The sequence below is a fragment of the Macrobrachium rosenbergii genome, chromosome 40, assembly GCF_040412425.1.
Source record: "Macrobrachium rosenbergii isolate ZJJX-2024 chromosome 40, ASM4041242v1, whole genome shotgun sequence".
Lineage (NCBI taxonomy): Eukaryota > Metazoa > Arthropoda > Malacostraca > Decapoda > Palaemonidae > Macrobrachium > Macrobrachium rosenbergii.
In genome coordinates, this window is record NC_089780.1 from 26460431 (window position 1) to 26479885 (window position 19455).

The 19455-nt window shown below is 44.0% G+C and overlaps 1 protein-coding gene across 2 annotated transcripts in view; it reads right to left on the reverse strand.

Annotated features, from left to right (window-relative positions):
• The window catches only part of RpI135 (RNA polymerase I subunit Rpl135), a 164906-nt gene that overhangs the window by 49676 nt on the left and 95775 nt on the right, over nucleotides 1-19455 (reverse strand). For both annotated transcript variants that reach the window (XM_067083406.1, XM_067083407.1), the window contains one exon: nucleotides 4342-4619. In XM_067083406.1, the coding sequence (XP_066939507.1) occupies nucleotides 4342-4619 (278 nt within the window). The remainder of the gene's footprint in view (nucleotides 1-4341; nucleotides 4620-19455) is intronic.

A 19455-nucleotide genomic window follows, 5' to 3' on the forward strand; every position in this document is an offset into this window, starting at 1 on the left:
TGGCTAGACGTGGGCAGTTTATGTAAAGACCTCAGGTTTGTGTTAAAAAAAATACAAATTACTTCCAGATTTTGTCATTTGTTCCCACACGAAAACAAACCATAAGTCTTTACATAGGAAGACTTACTGTTTGGTGGGAGGATCAGAGTAGACTTCCTAACCGAATAGAGGTTCGCCTCACCTAGGACTTTTTCCTGATCGTGCAATGTTGAGCAGCGGAAGCAGTCCCTTGCCTCTGATCAGGGGAACAAAGGTGTGCTCGACTGTCAGACTTCTGGGCCCTTCAAAGTAATGGGTGTGAAAGCAACATTACTCTGAAAAAGGCTTGGAAGAACAATGTGTCAGAGACAATAAAGCTAAGTAACAGGTTAGTTTTATTGCCTATCCCTCTCTCCCCTTGCTAGAGAGAGGACAGGACTTGCTTCTATTAGATCATAACAATGAAAAAATAGAAAGGCTGATCACTCACCTGCATCTGTGTCCCTCCAGCATATGATGACTTGAAAACCTATCCTTTGCCCACCATACGAGGAAAGGTAAGAGAAGGGGAAAGGAGGGAGGCCTGTCACACATACACACACATTTTCACTTCTACTACTGTACAGCTTAGACTAGATGCAACTTGTCCCACTAGGGGAACTGGATGAGCTACATAACTTGCTGAGCAGCCACCACAGGACCCAAGGAAAAGGTGTCCAAGGACCTATGGGCTATATCCTTCAGGTAAAAGGGCACAAGCATCGTCCAACACGACCACACTCCCGCTCTCAGCACCTGATATACCGACTGGTTCTTCCTGAACGCGAGGGAAGGTGCAATGCCCCTAACTTCGTGAGCTCTGAGCTGGAACGTACTCGAGTCCTCCTCGTTTGACATTGAGTATGCCTGTTTGATGGTCTCACGAAGCCAGAAAGATATTGTGTTCTTGGACACCTCTTTCTTGGTCTTGCCAGTGCTAAAAAAAAGTCGCTGACACTCAGCCCTGAGCTGCAGTCCTTTAGGGTAGTGCCACAGCACTCTAACTGGGCAAAGTAGCATCTCTTCTGGTTTGTTACCTACAAAGTCCTCTAGAGAGGGGATCAAGAATTACTCGAATCTGGCATCAAGGACCGACGGAATCTGAGTCTTCGCCATGAATTCGGGATAAATTGAATGAAACAGATTCCCATACCCTCAAGTGCTCAACATTATAAGAAAGACCATGAAGTTTGCCTACTCTCTTCGCTGATGCTAAGGCAAGCAGAAATACAGTCTTGAGGGTCAGATCCTGTCTGACGACTCTCAAAGAAGCTCGTGAGTGGACGACTCAGGCTTCAAGGACGAGAGTCACATCCCACTCAGGGGGCCTGAGTTCCCTGGGAGGGCAGGACTTTTTGAAGCTTCTCATCAGCATGGAGATCTCCCATGTCTGGTGTCTGGCATTGGTGCCCTGGACAACAGACCCCAGGGCACACTGCTTCCGTGCCTCAGATATCCGGGCACACCTGAGGCTCCGGTCCCCTGTCCTGAGATGGGGGAAAGGCACATTCCATGCTTCAGGTGTCCGGGGATGCCCAAGATGCAGGTCCCCCATCCTGGGACAGGGGAGAGTTGTATTCCGCACCTCGGATGGCCAGGGACACCTGAGACGTGGGTCCTCCGTCCTGGGACAGAGGTGAGTCATAGAAAGATCTTCATGTTTCTTGTGTAGAAAACATGCTGTGAGAGGGCCCACGGGTCTAGAGCCGCTGCCTTTCTCATCTTCGGGTCTGTCCACCTAACAAGACCCTCAGAAGAAGAAGGGGAGGAGGTGAAAGCAGATGGAGAAGAAGATACTGATGACAACGAAGGGGGAATGGATCTCTTCTTCAATGTCCTCTTGCATTCATGTTTGTACCTCTTCACCTACGTAACCTATTCGGCCAGGAGAAGATCCTTAGTGTCCGGAGACACAGGAGGGTGCATCGATGTTAATGGAACCGGATGATTAATCAAGGGCGCCATGACAGTTGTCATGGCGGTCTTAAGTCCTGTAACTGAAACCTTAGTCCCAGTTACTGACGCCACAGAGACGGGTTGGAGGCACTAAAGTGGGCAATCAAACCCCACACTGATGGTTCTCCTGGAAGACCTAGGGATGGCCAGAGGTTCCTAAGATCTTGAAAGGTCTTCCCAATCTCCCCCAGACCTGAAAAAGATGGGATATCAGAGGCTGCCTCCCTTTGCCCAAGGGGAGAATGCTCCCCTCCTGAGCAAACGGAGGGAGCCCTCCAGAGATTGTGATAAGGCCCCGCCCCTCCATGCGAGCCCCCATTGCTGAAGCACTAGAGGAATGTGGAGGAGTAATTTCTCCCCTAGATGAAGCAGCAGCAGAACAGGACTGCATGGGAAGAGAAAGGGAGCTACCTGGCATCTTCAGAGAAGAATACCCCTCTGAGGACGGGCAAGCAATACAACACTCGGAACAAGTATTAGTTATCAAACACACATGCTTCCGGCATTTGGTGCAAACAGTGTGTAGGTCTACTTCATAGGGTGAAAGAAAGCAATTGCAATGTCACTCTCCAACAGCTTAGATGATTCTTGGGTTTGCATTATATTCAAGAATAAGAACATATATCTAAAAAATACTCAGGCACAACAAAAAGGAAGGAAATCAACAGGATGAAGTGTAGGTAGAACAGCCGGCAAACATTCCGGCAGAGGAAGGCAAAAGTGCTTCCACTCTGGATGAAGGCTATAAGGCAAGTGGTTGTGCAATTCATCAAAGGGAGATGATGAGAATACCCCTCGCCTCTCCCACCGTTAGTGCAACTACCGAACAACCTTGTTGTGTAGAATAGCCCGCTCCAGCTTGCGCTGAAGGTAATTCCTATGTAAAGACCGATGGTTTGCATTTGTGTAATAACACCTCAAACTTGTAAAGCTCACAAAGGACAGGAACTGAAGCAAGATGAAGCATTTACTGACTAATAACCCTGAACCACAAATGAAATCCTCAGTAAGAATGCTAATAACCTGAAAGTAACAGATGGTATCACAAGAGGTGCTCAAGATTACATAATGTACAAAAAAATTAAGGATTGTCACTGCCCAAAAGCTATTACAAGACCAAATGGAGAAGGGATGTGCGTTAAGAGCCTTGTGGAGATGGATAGTCAGGTCTTCAAACAGGTACAGCATTTCTGTTACTCTGAGGATTTACTGGATTATGAAGCAGAAGCTGAGAGAGCAGTAAGAAAAGGGAGTTGCTGCAACACAAGTGAAATGAAGAGATAGCTAAGATACTTGTAAATAAAAATGTCTCTTAAGTAAAGATTTATAAAGGGTACTTAAGGCCTGTATTGCTCTGTGGAACAAAAACATGGGCACTGATAAGGGAAATGGATATATGAACAGGTTTGACTATTATTCATGGTCAGAGCATTTTGGAAAGTTAGGTTAACAGATGCAAAATTGGTCTACAGCTATGGTACTGAGATAAAAAAAACTGAAATCTCAGATTGTGACAGCTTGGATAAGTGATAAGAAAGGATGAGGAACAAACAGTAAAAAAAGAAAGTAGATATGGAATTACTAGCAGGGTGAAAAGCAGTTGGAAATCCCAGGAAATCTTGGACAAAGGGATAGACAAAGACCTAGATCTAACAGAGTTGTAAGTTCAGAAAGAGAGATAACAAGACGAAGAAGGATAGAGAGAACTACTTTCACATCTAACCCTTTTAAGAGAAAAGTTGACATAAAAATGTTCATGATGATAAAGATGTGAACATAACCACATACACAGACGATTCACTTTGCTGCTAGTGGACCCACGGTATTGGGGGCATTCACCACCACCTGTAACTGGAAAAATATCTGGGAGTTTTGCTAATGTTAAAGTAATGGGTCTATGGTGATACAAACTCACGACACTTGAAATTCTAAAAAAAAAAAAAAAAAAAAATCTTGCATAATATCTGAATGACAGTTTTCTTCCCAATGATTCATTTTTCTCATTTAATCAAACTGTATATTTGTTTATGACCATTCTGACTCTCACTATAAGTCTAAATAATTCATGAAAATTAACTTTTCTGTATAGTTCTTTCAGAACATACACAGTCATTAAACTGAAGTTATACAATAAATGACAATGGTCTTCACAACTATCAGTCATGCAATAACCTGTAACAACTGCCAATAAGGAGGAACTTTAATTTTCTCCTATATACTTTCTGCTAACTCTGCCTACTGTAGAATGCCAAAATGCTTCTTTTATGAAAAGCTATTATGTGGTATAATGACAAGACAGCAGAGGAAACGAATGTGAAAAGCACTTACATTTCTCACAAAACTGATAATACAATGCAAACAGCTTACCTCACCACTTATCTTCATTAGCCTCATATTCTGTGCAAAGGAATCAGCATCCTCAAATGGTATATATCCAACAAACACACCATCTAGCACAACTTCTAAACACTGTTCATGTGGTACATGTGGATGACCGTTTACGGCAATCATTCCCAGCGTAGTAAGCACTAGCAGAAGTTTCTTCTTGTCTTTATATACCTCATTTACAATAAGACAATCTTGACTTAGATGATTTAACAAACCACATGGAGCCCCATCAGGAGTGTGCACAGGGCATATGAAGCCTGGAAAAAAAATTATGAAAACACATTTGATATATTAAAAAGAAAAGTTTTATGTCATGCAGTCTTACATCACAGGGTCCAAAACTCTTAGGCATGAAAGAAGTGAGTCTTCAATAACTTGACCCTCCAACACACATACAAGAGGGGAGGAGGTGCCTGGGTACTTTTGAACATCTACTATGAGAGTCATCAGTTCATGAAGCTGGAATTCATGTAAAGATTAAAAAAGTTCTAAAACCTCTGAAGTATTTTGTATTTTTCCTAAATACAGTATACAAACCAAAGCCTTTCATATTACGAATCTCCATTGGCATGACTGGTCATTGAATCTTGATAACATGTTAGTTAACTTATGGAGATGGGGGTGAGAGATTTAACCTTCTTAACCAAGGCCCAAGATGTCTCCTTCTTCTGCTTTCTCCTATGCAGAGGAAGAGAGGGCAACAATGATAATGAGGAAATGATGATGAAGATAAGGGTGGAGCATTTCCTCTTCCCCTGGTATTTCTTATGCCTCTATAACACCCAAGGATTGGTCAAGGCTGGGATGGGAGAAGTCAACACACCAGCCAGAGGGTTGGCCACTGGCAGAGTTACTGCACTGGAGGATCCTCTTTCTTTGCAGTAGATGAAGAAGCTATGGTAACTCCCATGGAGTTGAAAAAAGCAGCCAAAAATGGATTGCCTGTAATGTTAAGAGTTGGCCATATTTTCTGCAGGTATTCACACAATGACAGCTTCCTAACACTGGCTTCCTCATCCTCAAACTGAATAGATCAAATGGGTTTTTATGTAAGTAACTTACCAAGTAATTACGCAGCTATAGTTTCTAACTATTTCGGCAGCTAAAATTTGAAAATTCGCGGTAGCGATTCTTTTGTTTTGGTGTAGGTAGACAGTCCCAACCACTTTTGGGAAAGAGAGGAACAGCTCAGCAAAGCACTTCAATTTGTTTCTGCTAGCTGATGACGAGGTTGTTAGCTCTCAGCTAAATTTGGATTTTGTTACCGGTGTTGATTGAGATCTATTTGGTGAAGTATATTTACTTGGTAGCCTTTCAGCAATTACTTAAGAGTTAGGGTTTTTTTCTTACGACCTTAGTTCTTTCCAAGATTTGACAATTTTTTCCTTACTTTGACTTTTGCTTGCCGACTTGTCTGACAATGTCTGACACAAGTATGTCTTCCACTCGTTATTGTAGCAAAGGCTGCAATACTAGGTTAACTTCAGTGAAATATGACTCACATTCCATTTGTGCTGATTGCAAAGGTCAAGTTTGTTCTTTGACTTTAACATGTGAGGAATGCACATATTGGGACCCTAAACAGTGGAAAACTTTAAGTTCTCATCTATCTATGTTAGAGAGGGATAGGAAGAGAAAGGCATCTCTTAGGAATGATAATAAGACCACAGTTAGACAGGAATCTGATAAGTCGTCTGTCAATGTTGATGTACCTATTATTTCTGTTCTGTATTATCCCCGAATCCCAGTTCTCCTGCTGTTCCACATGATCCTTTACCCAGCTCCCACACTTCCGACCCCACTGCTGTTGCCAACCTACAGTCAAGAGTTGACCATAAGTTTGAGTTAATTGTAGAATTCTATGGCCCAATTGGGGCCTTGGTTCGATGCCCTAATGGATCAAGTTAATGAAGGTAGTGTTATCAGTGCAATTGATGTGTTGGTGGAGGAGCTGGCTGCCCATCCCGCCAACTCTCCTAGGCAAAGGTCCTTGGCACACTCCCCTGAACCTGGGAGAAGCCATACCAGAGGCCCAAGGAAGGTTGGTGGGGTCTGCCCACGTGTAGATGGCCCCTCAGTTGCCCCTGTTGCAATGTCCCAGGCCACAACAGACACCCATTGGAAAGGCATCTTTTCAGAGGTGCGTCGCCATTCTTTGAGTTCGGAGACATCTAGCCCTGAAGTTAGGCGCCAATGGCGCAAAAGTCTCCAGGGGGACTTCTCCAGCTTGACTGATTCTTCTAGGAGATCGGCTTTTTCATCGGCTAAAGTGAAGTTTTCTTCAGCAGAGATTGATCATCTACTTTGAAACCTCTTCAAGGTGTTCGAATTAGTTTCTTGGACTGGTCGGTGGGCGCCTTGGCACAGAAGATCCAGGACTGTTCTTCTCTCCCTGAGGACTTCGTCTTGGACGCTCTGGGTGTTCTCTCTTGCGCCGATATAGGAGTTAAGAGATAGCTCTAGGGAACTAGCCTCTCTTTTTATGTTGGGTGTTTTAAAAAAGAGAGAGTTACAATGTTTATATACCAACAAAGAAGTAACTACAGCACACAAGTCTGCTCTCCTTTTTGTTCCTCCCTTAGTGAAGGATTTCCTGTTCCCACAGTTGACAGTAAATGACACTGTGTCTCATCTACACAAAAAATTGAGCCAGGACCTTCTGTCTCAGTCAGCAAGATGTCGTAAGGACCCTCCTTCGTTAAGTGGGAAGTCGGCCTCTCCTCTACAGCCTCATCCCTTTCATGGTGGGAGAACAAGATCTTCCAGACCATGTTCCAATGTTTGTTTTTCGTCACAAACGGTCAAGAAGTCCGCATCGAGATCCTCATCAAGAAAATGAAGACCTAGTCCTCTGTGCTCCAGTGGGTGCCAGGCTCCAACTATTCTGGGAACAATGGACTGAAATGGGAGCGGAACCATTGATCATTCAAGTCCTAAGGGAGGGCTACACTATCCCGTTCAGGGAAAATCCTCCCTTAGTCAAGAAGTCTATCGTCTTGACTGCCTACTCCTTAGGCTAAGAGAGTTTTGCGGCCCTCTCGGAGGAGGTTTCCGCCCTTCTCAACAAGAAGGCTGCAGAGATAGTTGAGGATGTGGAGTCATAGGGATTCTACCATTGCCCCTTTGTGGTTCCCAAATCATCAGGAGGGTGGAGACCGGTCCTGGACGTAAGTGCGTTGAATGTCTTCGTTCAGAAGATGAAGTTCAGAATGGAGTCCAATCATTCCACTCTTGCATCCATTTGTCAAGGAGTCTGGATGGTCTCAACAGATATGCAGGCAGCATACTTTCATGTCCCTGTTCATCCAAATTCAAGAAGTTCCTCAGATTCATTTCCAGGACCAAGTCTTCCAGTTTCGAGCCCTATGCTTCGGGTTATCAATGGCCCTCAGGTTTTTACTCACGTTCTTGCTCCCCTGGCAAGATGGCTCCATCTCAGGGCATCAACATTGCTCTCTACCTAGACGACTGGTTCCTCCACTTCCCGACGTAGGATCAATGCACGGAGGACCTTCGCAAGACCCTTTGCCAAGTCAACAATCTAGGTTTGCTTCTCAACCATCAGAAATCCCAACTGGCTCCTTCTCAGGAGACAGTTTATTTGGGGATGACGCTAAACTCTCTAGCTTTTCAGGCTTTTCCATCCCCCAGAAGAGTGGAATCTTGCCTGAAAACCATAGACGAGTTTCTCTCTCTCCAGACTTGCTCTGCCAACAGATGGATGAGTCTCCTAGGAACGCTAGCCTCCATAGAGCAATTCGTATCCCTGGGAAGGCTGCACGAGAGTTTTTCAGTTTTTTCTTTGAGCCAGCTGGGACAGGGAATGACACCCAGACTCGTTCATGTTCCCCGTAAATCCTGAAATAGAGAAGCACCTGCTCTGGTGAAAGTCAGAAGACAGACTGCTGGAAGGGAAGTCCCTTCTCATCCAGAACCCAGACCTAAGCTTTTAGGCAGATGCATCAGACTTAGGCTGGGGAGTTCTCCTAGGAGGTGGTCACCATTTCAACAGAGGTTTCACATAAATCTGAAAGAGTTAAAGGCATTTCACCAGGGTTTGCAAGCCTTTGCCTTGGAAGTTTCCGGGAAAACCGTAGCAGTCCACTCGGCCAATACCACAGCGCTGTCTTACATAAGCAAGCAAGGGGGACCACATTCCTCCTCCCTTTGCAAGGGATCTTCTGCGTTGGGCAAATCAGAATCGGACGAAATTAGTAACAAGATTCGTCCACGGCAGACTGAATGTCCTGGCAGACCAACTAAGCAGGCGCGATCAAGTAATTCCCATGGAGTGGACTTTAGATCCACAGGTTTGCTTGGATCTTTGGAGACTGTGGGGAACTCCGACTTTGGATCTCTTCGCGACTTCCAAAAATCATCATCTATCTCTTTTTTTTGTTGCCAGTTCCAGACCCCTTGGCATGGGCGACGGATGCCATGTTAAAGGACTGATCAAACAAACATCTGTATACCTTCCCACCGTTCAGGATGATACGAGAATTACAAGTTCTGGTCACGTCAAATGTGTTGATGACACAAATAGCCCCATTCTGGCCTCTAAAGGAATGGTTCCCGGATCTTCTGGAGATGTTGGTAGACTTTCCAAGGCTTCTACCACAAATATGCAATCTGCTCAGACAACCCTACTTCAGACGGTTCCATCTAGGGTTGTCCAATCCAGCACTGACAGGTTACAGACTGTCATGAAATTACTCAGAGCTAAGGGATTTTCAAAGACACTTGCAGACTCTATTGCGAGATGCAGACGCCAGTCATCCACCAATGTCTGTCAACATAAGTGGTCCATATTCCACACTTGGTGCAGAACCAATGGCATGTCATCTACTAGACGTCTTTAATGGAAATTGCTGATTTTCTGTTGTATCTGAGGACCACTTGAGGTTTGTCCCTGTCCACAATTAAAGGTTACAGGTCCATGCTTAGCTTGGTGTTCTGACATAGGGGCCTGGACCTTTCTGCCAACCAGGATATTTCGGATCTTATTAGATCATTCCATATGTGTAAGACAAGGGATTCACAACCAGTATCTTGGAACCTAGATGTGGTTCTAAAATGGCTCTCTAGCCCTGCCTTTGAACCTCTTAATTCCACATCCCTTAGGAATCTTATGAAGAAGACCCTCTTCCTGGTAGCCTTAGCCACTGCTAAGAGAGTCAGTGAGATACAGGCGACTGACTAAAGTCAAGATTCGCTCAAGGAGATGCAGTTTGCTCATATACGCTGGGGTTTCTTGCAAAGAATGAGACTCCTTCTAAACCTTTGCCTTGTTCTTTTGTATAGAGTTTAATGGAAGTGCTTGGTTCAGAAGATGAAGAGAGAGTGCTTTGTCCAGTAAGGGCTTTAAAGTTTTACCTGCATAGGACTGAGAAAATAATGAGTCCTGCCAGTAACCTATGGTGTTCGGTCAAAGACACCTCGGGGCCCCTTACGAAGAATACTCTCTCTTTCTTCCTAACGGACCTCATTTGTGAAGCACATTCTCAGACTGAAGAAGAACTTCTTCCTATTCCTAAAGTTAGAGCTCACGATATTAGAGCTGTAGCTATGTCGTTAGCTTTTAAGCACGGTCTCTCCCTCTCTTCGATTCTCAAAATGACTTATTGGAAATGTAGGTCAGTGTTTGCTTCCCATTACTTAAAAGAAGTGGAAACAATTTTTAATAATTGCAGTAACCTAGGTCCATTATCGGTGGCTCGCATGGGTATTGGGGAGAAAGGGTAGGGAAGTGTCCCTTACAAACCGAATTCTCTTCGCCTTGACATAGGTCTTTGAGTTTTTGGGGAGTCTGGCAGTACAGGCAGTCCTCGGTTATCGGCGGGGTTCTGTTCTGAGGGTGTGATGATAAATGAAAATCGCCGCTAACCGAAAATCGGCGATTTTTGTGCTTTTTTTGGTGAATTTGGGGTTCATTGGTGGCAAAAAGTAACAATTTTCGGTTACCAGCACCTCTTGTTAGGTATGTTTTGGCGCTAATACCCAATTATTTGCGCCGATAAGTGGAAATCGATGATTTTCAGCGCCAAAAATTGCACTTTTAAATATCTAACTTCCCTGGTAGTTACATATATAAAAGGCTTTATCCCGCCGATTCGTCGCGCGCACGGCAGAAATTAAAAATTCGCGGCAATCGCCAATAGATGGTCAGGTGGCCATACCTGAGCGCCCTCTACCAGGTAACTAGAACCATTCCCAATTGTCCTTAGAAATTCCCTGCCGTCGTTCTATCAACACGTTGGAAATTCGCTCTACTTTGGTTTGCTTTACTACAATTGGTGAAGTACCCATTACTTGTTTGGTTTTTCGTTGATGGCTTTCGCTGATTTTGGATCTTCCTGGATTTTTCGTTTCTCATTGTTAGCCTATCTGTTCGGTTTCTGACTGTTACAATTGTTCTTTGTACTTGCTTTTCAAGATGGCTGACCCTGTTGTTAGAATGTGTGTTAGGGGATGCAAGAACCGGCTTTCCAAGGCTGCTCTTGATCCCCACACAGTTTGTAAGAAATGCAGAGATCATGTGTGTGCACTTGATGATAGATGCAAGGAGTGTGAAAGTTTGTCCGAGAAAGAGTGGAGAGAGTATGATCGCTATGTGAGGCGATTGGAAAAGGACAGAATTAGGAGAGCTAGATCTTCCAGTGTCCTTTCAGCTAGGTCTTCTGATAGTCAAGTCCTTTCTAACTTGTCTGATACTAATATTCCTGATCCTAACCCTAAGGCTTTAGTACCCGATCCTCCCAGTGGAGTCGGGAGTAAGTAATCCGTCTTTAAAGGATATAATGGCTGCTATTTCGGCCATAGGAGTTTCTGTACAATCCCTTTCTTCGGATAGGAAGTGATGTGGGGCAGTGCATAGTTTGCAACAAAAGTTGGTGACAGTGTTAGTGCAGTGGAGGGTGCGTCCGTTTGTGTCTGTCACGCTCCTAGCCCTAGACCTCTTCCATGCTCCCCAACCCTGGGAGAAGGAACGTCGACAGGCTAAGGGAGGTGAGAGACGTTGAACAACGAGCGGACGTCCCCTCGAGCGATCCTGTTGACGCATCCCAGGACGCTCCCCGCCGCCGCAGGAAAGGCGAGATGAGGACGTGTTGAGTCTTCCTCGGATGACGCAAGACCCAGACGTGGTTGGCGCCAGTCACAAGAGTCTAGACCTATCAAGAGACGCAGGTCCCCTTCCTGCTCCAACAACCCTCTTGCAGCAAATGGAGCTCTCCAGAGAGATTCCTGTCGGAAGAAGACGGCGTTTTCCTGCGCCTAAACAGAGGCGTAAGACGATAGCTCGTCGGAGGAAGAAGACGATACATGACTTCAGTTCACGCGCTTCTCCCCGCCCCCAGAATGGGACGTGTCGCAAGCTGCGCCACCACCTCTTCATCAAAAGATCCCAGCTAGAGTCTCCGGTTGTGGAAGCTAGTGCAGTGCCATCTCCAGTTGTTTCCCAGCAGCAAGCGGCACCTCAAGTAAAAGTTCTTGTCGGAAGTCCAGCAGTCCCTCATGCGTCTCTTTTTGACTCTTACAAGTCGCAAGGACTAAGAGAAGAAACACACAAGAAGGAATCTAAGGACGTCAACAGACCCAAGAAGAGGGTAAGGCAAGAATCAGAACAACAAGACGCTAACAACCAGCAAGACGCAAACTCGCGGCAAGTTGCAGCGCTCATAGACGCTTCCCCGCTACAAGCCGCACGAGTGACGGGAGGGAACAAGGATCGCGAAGCTCCCTCGCAGCAAGTTGCGACGTGAAATGTTACGCAAGCAGCACGATTCACACGTTTCCCCTCTCGTTCGACATCGGAAATAGCGGATCCTTTGGAAGAGATCTCGAAGAGGAAACTCAAGAAACTCTTCATGCCGCTGATCTGAAAAGACTTCTTACTCTTTTGGCGGACTTATTTCCTAACGATTTTCATCAGGCCGCACCTGGAGTCCTCCCCTCGCAATATTTGATGGGTAGACCCCAGAAGTCTTCCTCATTCAAGAAGACAGTGTTGGCCAAATCAGTGAAGAGAGCCTTTTCGACACTGAATGATTGATTTTGAAGAAGAAGGAACAAGGAAAGACAACTTTTTCCTTTCCCCGACAAGATTGGCTTCTAGATCCAGCGTGTGGTACGAGACTGGGGAAGCTCTCGGTTTGGGAGTTCCTGCCTCCTCCCAAGGGGACTTCTCCAGACTCGTTGACTCTTCACGGAGAACAGCCATGACTAAAGCCAAGGTTCTGTGGTCCACTTCGGAGTTGGATCATTTTGCTGAAATGCGCTTGCGTCTTCAGAACTATTGAAGTCTTCAGCTTGATGGACTGGACTCTTGCAGCTCTTGCAGAGGTTTCAGATCAGAAGAATGACAGCCAAATGCACCTTATTGCTTGTCTCGATAAAGCTGTGAGGGACGGGTGGTCGAACTTTCTGCCCTTTTCACAGCAGGTGTTATCAAGAAACGAGCTATGTTGTGTTCGTTGCAGTGTCGTCTGGAGTGACTTTAGCTCAGAAATCTGAACTGTTGTATGCTCCCTTATCTAAACAGCTCTTCCCTTCAGAGCTGGTTAGGACTTATCAGCAGCCCTTGCGCAACAATCAACGCAAGATCTGATCACAAGGACTGCTAGGAAAGTTCTTCCGCAAACTTTTTAGCCAGGAAGGACAAGGAAGCTCCTCCAACTGCGTCAGCCCTTTTCGTGGGAGAGCCCTTTCAGAGGAAGTCAGAGAATGGCTGCTGGAGGACAACCCCAAGAACCCCAAGCAGCAACCCAAATCCAAGAAATGATCACAACAACCTCCAGACACAAGTGGGAGCCAGGTTATCCCACTTTTTGGCAAGAGTGGAGCCAAAGGGGAGCGGACGTATGGACAGTCGAAGTTTTGAAGGAAGGATACAAGATTCCCTTCCTAAGGAAGCCCCCTCTTTCACAAGAACCGTTGGAGTTGACAGCTACTTACTGGGGAGCAAAGCAGCAGCTCTTCAAGAACAGGTGACCCAGATGCTATCAAAGCAGCAATAGAAGAGGTAAAGGACCTCTCGTCAGAGGGTTTTTACAACAGACTTTTCTGGTACCCAAGAGCTCGGGGGTTGGAGACCAGTTCTGGACGTAAGTCCACTGAACAAGTACGTAAGCAAAGTCAAGTTTGCCATGGAGACATCTGCCTCAGTCCTAGCAGGCACCAAACAGGAAGACTGGATGGTTTCAATAGACCTACAGGACGCGTATTTTCACGTGCACCAATTCACCCGAACTACAGAAAATATCTGAGGTTTGTGCATCTCGGGACAACCTATCAGTTCAGAGCACTTTGTTTTGGACTAAGCACGGCTCCTTACATTTTCTCTCAGTGGCATCGAACGTAGCTCACTGGTTACATCTAAAAGGGATACGGATTTCGATGTACCTGGACGATTGGCTAATCAGAGCCAGATCGCAAGCAAAGTGTCTGGAGGATCTACAAGTTACAATGAATTTGACGCAACAATTAGGTCTGGTAGTAAATCTAGCCAAATCGCAGCTAACGCCTTCACAGGACATCATCTACCTGGGGATGAGGATTCAGTCAGTGGTTTTTCGGGCTTTTCCAGCCCCAAACGCATTCTAGATTGCTTAGAAAAGGTGAAGCTCTTTCTAGGAGATGGACCTGTTGGCGAGGGAGTGGATGAGTCTGCTGGGGGACCCTCTCTCGATCGAACAATTCGTCTCCCCTGGGAAGACTACATCTACGTCCACTTCAGTTCCATCTGTCAAGCTATTGGAAAGAGGCCAAGATCTGGAGACGTGGATTCCGATCCCTCTGGGAATCAAAAACATTTGAGTTGGTGGAACGACCCCAAAAAACTTCAAGCAGGCCTCGAACTTCAACAAAAGAACCCGACCTAGTGTTGTATTCAGACGCATCGGACATGGGATGGGGTGCAACGCTGGGGAAGGGCGAGATCTCAGGTCTATGGGAAAACCATCAGAAGAAATGGCATATAAATGTCAAGGAACTGGTGGCCATTCATCTTGCACTAGTCCACTTTTCAGAGAAGGTCCAGAACAAGATTGTACAGGTCAACGCAGACAACACCACAGCGTTGGCCTACATCAGGAAACAGGGTGGCACTCGTTCGTTTTCCCTTTACGAGGCAGCCAAAGATCTTCTGCTGTGGGCAGAAGCGAACAACTTAACTCTGATGACCCGCTTCATAGAGGGAGAGAAGAACGTCAGAGCGGATCTTCTCAGCAGAGGAAGACAGGTTCTCACGACAGAATGGACCTTACATCACGATGTGTAACAGGCTTTGGAATGTGTGGGGAGAACCGTCAATAGACCTCTTTGCGACACAGAGAACGAAGAGGTTACCAGTCTACTGCTCTCCAGTCCCAGACCAGGAAGCAGTGGCGGTGGACGCCTTCCTCATGAATTGGGAGGACTAGACATATGCTTTTCCTCCATTCAAGATCCTAGACAGAGTCATGAAGAAGTTCAGAGAGTCGAACGACGCCCGCATGACCCTGATAGCTCCATTTTGGCCCATGAGACCATGGATCACGGAGGTGATGGAGTGGCTAGTAGACACCCCAGATCGTTACCTTGTCGGAACGATCTACTCAGACAGCCACATATAGAGAGATACCATCAAAAATCCCCTCGCTCTCAACCTAACTGCCTTTCGACTATCGAAAAACTGGCAAGAGCGAAGGGTTTTTCAAGGGAAGCTGCAAGAGCCATCGCGAGAGAGCGTAGGAGAACGTCCACACTCAAGGTGTACCAATCAAAGTGGGGCGTATTCAGGGAATGGTGCAGGAAAACATTTCCTCTTCCAGTACCTCTCTAACTCAACTGGCAGATTTTCTTCTGCATTTGAAAACCCAAGGAAACCTAGCAGTATCTACCATCAAGGGATACCGCAGCATGCTTGCTTCCGTCTTCCGTCACAGAAATATTGGCGTGTCGGGAGACAAGGACCTCATGGATCTCATAAGGTCCTTTGAGACAGTTAAGAGGAAGGACAACCCAACCCCTCTTGGAATTTGGACGTAGTCTTAAAATTTTTAACCTCGAATAGGTTTGAACCTCTACGACAAGGCTTCATGGAAGGATCTCACTAAGAAGACCCTTTTCCTGGTCGCTTTGGCTACAGCCAAGAGGGTAGGAGAACTACAAGCCTTTAGCAAGAAAGTAGGCTTCAATGGGGGAAAATGCAGTCTGCTCACTTCAACTTGGTTTTCTCGCTAAAAACAGAACCCTTCTCAACCATGGCCCAGATCTTTTTCCATACCAGGGCTGTCTCATTTAGTAGGACAGGAAAAAGAGAGGCCTTTGTCCAGTTAGGGCCCTAAAATTTTATCTACAAAGGACCAGAAACATGAGAGGTCAGACAGATCACCTCTGGTGCTCAGTGAAAAACCTTCGTTACCCTTATCAAAGAATGCACTGGCGTTCTTTATCAGGACTTAATAAGGAAGCTCACCAAGAATGTGACGAGAAAAGCTTTCCAATCCTCAAAGTCAAAGCGCACAGCTCAGGTAAGAGCTGTGGCAACTTCGATGGCTTATAGACACAACAGGTCTATGAAATCGATTTTGGGCGACTTTTTGCCGAAACAAATCTATCTTAACGAGATTGTTACCTGAAAGAAGTACAGACCCAATATGAGGATTGCTGTTCCCTGGGTCCGTCACGTTGCCTCCAGCGCCGTAGTTGGAGAGGGTACTACTGCCTCTACCCTATAACCTTTTTTTTTGTATTATACCCTTGCCTTTTTCTTGATTTGAACTCGCAGGTTGTCTGTGAAGGTTGTTGCAACCTTCCACAGTCTGGGGTTATCAAGTCTAAGTTAGGTTTTATGGAGTGTGTTATTTAGTGATTTTAGTGGGTCAGGTGGTCAGCTCTTTGTCCATGGCTATGCCAGGATAGCAAGGGTGGTGGTCTAGTCATGTTAAGGTCGAGGACCGTGTGACAGCCCATAGAGACTTTCTACAGCCCCTGTTCCGCTGGGTCTCTGCAAGGAATGCAGGCGAATGAGGCAGGATAATTGGGAAGCCAGCTTCCTTATCAGGTAAGAACCAGAGTATGTTTACAGCTAATTTTTAGTGTTTAGTAATTATACGAATTCCCAACGGTGTTTTGGTTCTCTAACCCACCACCAATGGTGTCAATCAGCTATATATATGTAACTACCAGGAAGTTAGATATTTAAAATGGTATTTTTCATTATAAAATAAGTTTTTAAATATACTTACCTGGTAGTTACATATATAAAAGGTCCTCCCTCCTCCCCTCTGAGAACAGGGGCATGGAATTTCTGAGGACAATTGGGAATGGTTCTAGTTACCTGGTAGAGGGCGCTCAGGTATGGCCACCTGACCATCTATCGGCGATTGGAATTTTGAATTTCTGCCGTGCGCGCTGACTTAATCGGCGGGATAAAGCCTTTATATATGTAACTACCAGGTAAGTATATTTAAAACTTATTTTATAATGAAAATACCATATTTTTGTCGCTGGACAAGCGCTGCAAAACTGGATCGCCATTAACTGAGCCCGCCGTTAACCGGGGACTGCCTGTACTATGTGCTTGGATACCTGCCAGTTTTGTGTTTTTTAATGAAGGGGTGATGGTGTTTTAATCTTTGGTGTAGGTAATAAGTGTGGTTATCTGGTTGTCTTTTTGATGGTACTGTGCCCAGGGCAGAGGGCAAATTTTGTATGCTTTACTAACAATCAGAATGGTCCTTCGATTAAAGCTCCCACTTATGTAGCACGCGACTCTTGGCTTTACTGCCACGCCACTGCAGTTAAGATGAGCGCCAACCAGAGGCAGGAAAGGATACAACAAGTATTCTTTCAATACTAGCAAATTTGTCTATTCTCAAATTCATTACACTTACTAATGTTTTGGGGTAGAAGATGTCCATGCATCCCACCTCCCGTCAATGTGGGAAACAGCTATGTAATTACTTTGTAAGTTACTTACTTAAAAATGACGTTTTTATAATAAAATAAAGTATTATATATACATTACTTGCCAACTACTTATATAATGGAAGCCCACCCTCCTCCCCTTGCATGGTCATTTAGGCACAAACAAATAGAAGTGCTTTGCTGAGTTGTTCCTCTCCTTTCTGAAAGTTGGTGGGACTATATACCTACACCAAAACAAAAGAATTGTTACTGCAAATTTTTAAATTTTAGCTGTCAAACTAGTTAGAAACTATAGCTATGTAATTACTTGGTAAGTATATGTAAAACTTTATTATAAAAATGTCATTTTTCATACAAAAAGGACCAAAAGTCACAATAATACAGTGTAAAGGCACAAAGCATAAAAAGAAGCAATAAAGGTTGCAAAAAAAACAAGGGTAACAAGGTACTAATCCTAAAAGAGAGAGCAGGTATGTCTTTCCTCTCTGGCAGCCGAAGAAAAAGTGAGTGGCAAGGTGTGGCAAGTTAGAGATGTGCCCTATCAAATGGCTATGCCACCCCCAAACACCCACCTCTACCAGTTAACTAACTTGTTTCAAGATTCAACGACCTATCCAGCTCATGCCTGAAAAGGATAGTACTAATGTAAAAGGCAATGGTTCTATCCTTGTAGGAACAAACTGATTTTTGTTTGTCAGAGATATACATCACTCAAATATAACCTTATATCTGTGATCTCTGAACATCACCAACCACTCCACTCTTTGTCTAGATAGTTAGATAGATAGATAGAGATAGATATTTTATATATATATATATATATATATATATATATATATATATATATATATATATATATATATATATATATATATATATATATATATATATATATATATATATATATATATATATATATTATATATATAATGTATATATTATAAATATAATATATATTGCTTGCTTGTTAGCATTATTGTCAGTAGTAGCACCCAGGAAGGTGGCAAAACACACTCATTATTATTATTATTGAAAAGGTTTAACCAGACCACTGAGCTGACTATCAGCCCTCATAGGGCTGCCCTGAAGGATTTGGATGAAATGACAGGTCTAGGCTAGAAGCCTAGCACTGGGACCAAATATGTCACTTTGTAGGGTGATGAATGAATGAAAATGAAATTAAAAATGCACAAAGGTATACACTCTCATACTGGTACACACTCACACAATAAATACATTTACACTCATGTTTCAAATATACTCACAAAAAGGTATATTAAAATTCAAAATGAGTTAAGTAAAATTATTAAGTAAAATTTTAAAATTTAGTTGTTTTAAAATTCATTAAGTTTTTTGTATTTTTATTATTTACTTTTTATATTTTATCAATTAAATCACAGCTCCTCATGAACATCAAAATGGGTTTTCCTGAAAATATTGAAGATTCCAACAAAATTTCTTTTACTGATCTATTTTCAAAATTTGATATTTGCTGCAGGTTATATTTTGGACATTCACACAATACATGTTTCACAATTATCAACACTTTGCAATCTGGGCACGTGGGAGAAGGGCCACATGGACTGTTCATTAAGCATCCATGTGTCAAATCGAGTATGGCCGATTCAAAGAAGCGTGAGAATTACTTGTATGAGTCTCTCTCTCTGATATGTTTGAACTCCATTTTACAACACTGATTTTATCTGTTTTAATTTATTATTTTCAGGTTCTTCATTCCATATATTTTGCCATTTACTTACAATGATTGTTTTTATATATCATATATAGTCACCAATAGGGAGGTCTACATTTGCTCTTGTCATGTGGACTGCTTCTTTAGCTGCTTTATCAGCCTCTTCATTTCCTTTAATACCCACATGGGAAGGGATCCAACATATTTCAATATTTTTTTTCCATTATTATACAATTTATGGAGTGAAAACTTAATTTCTTGTACAATATTATTTTTTTATTATAGTTTTGAATGGCTTCAACAATGCTTCTGGGGTCACTATAAATCACAAAATTATTACATGAGGTTTCTCTAATTATTTTCATGGCTGATGCTATTGCACATAACTCAGCTGTAAATACTGAGGCATCATCTGATACATTTTGCCTGGGGATACTGCAGCACATCCCACTCCGTATTGTGACTCAGATCCGTCGGTGTGTATTGCGTAA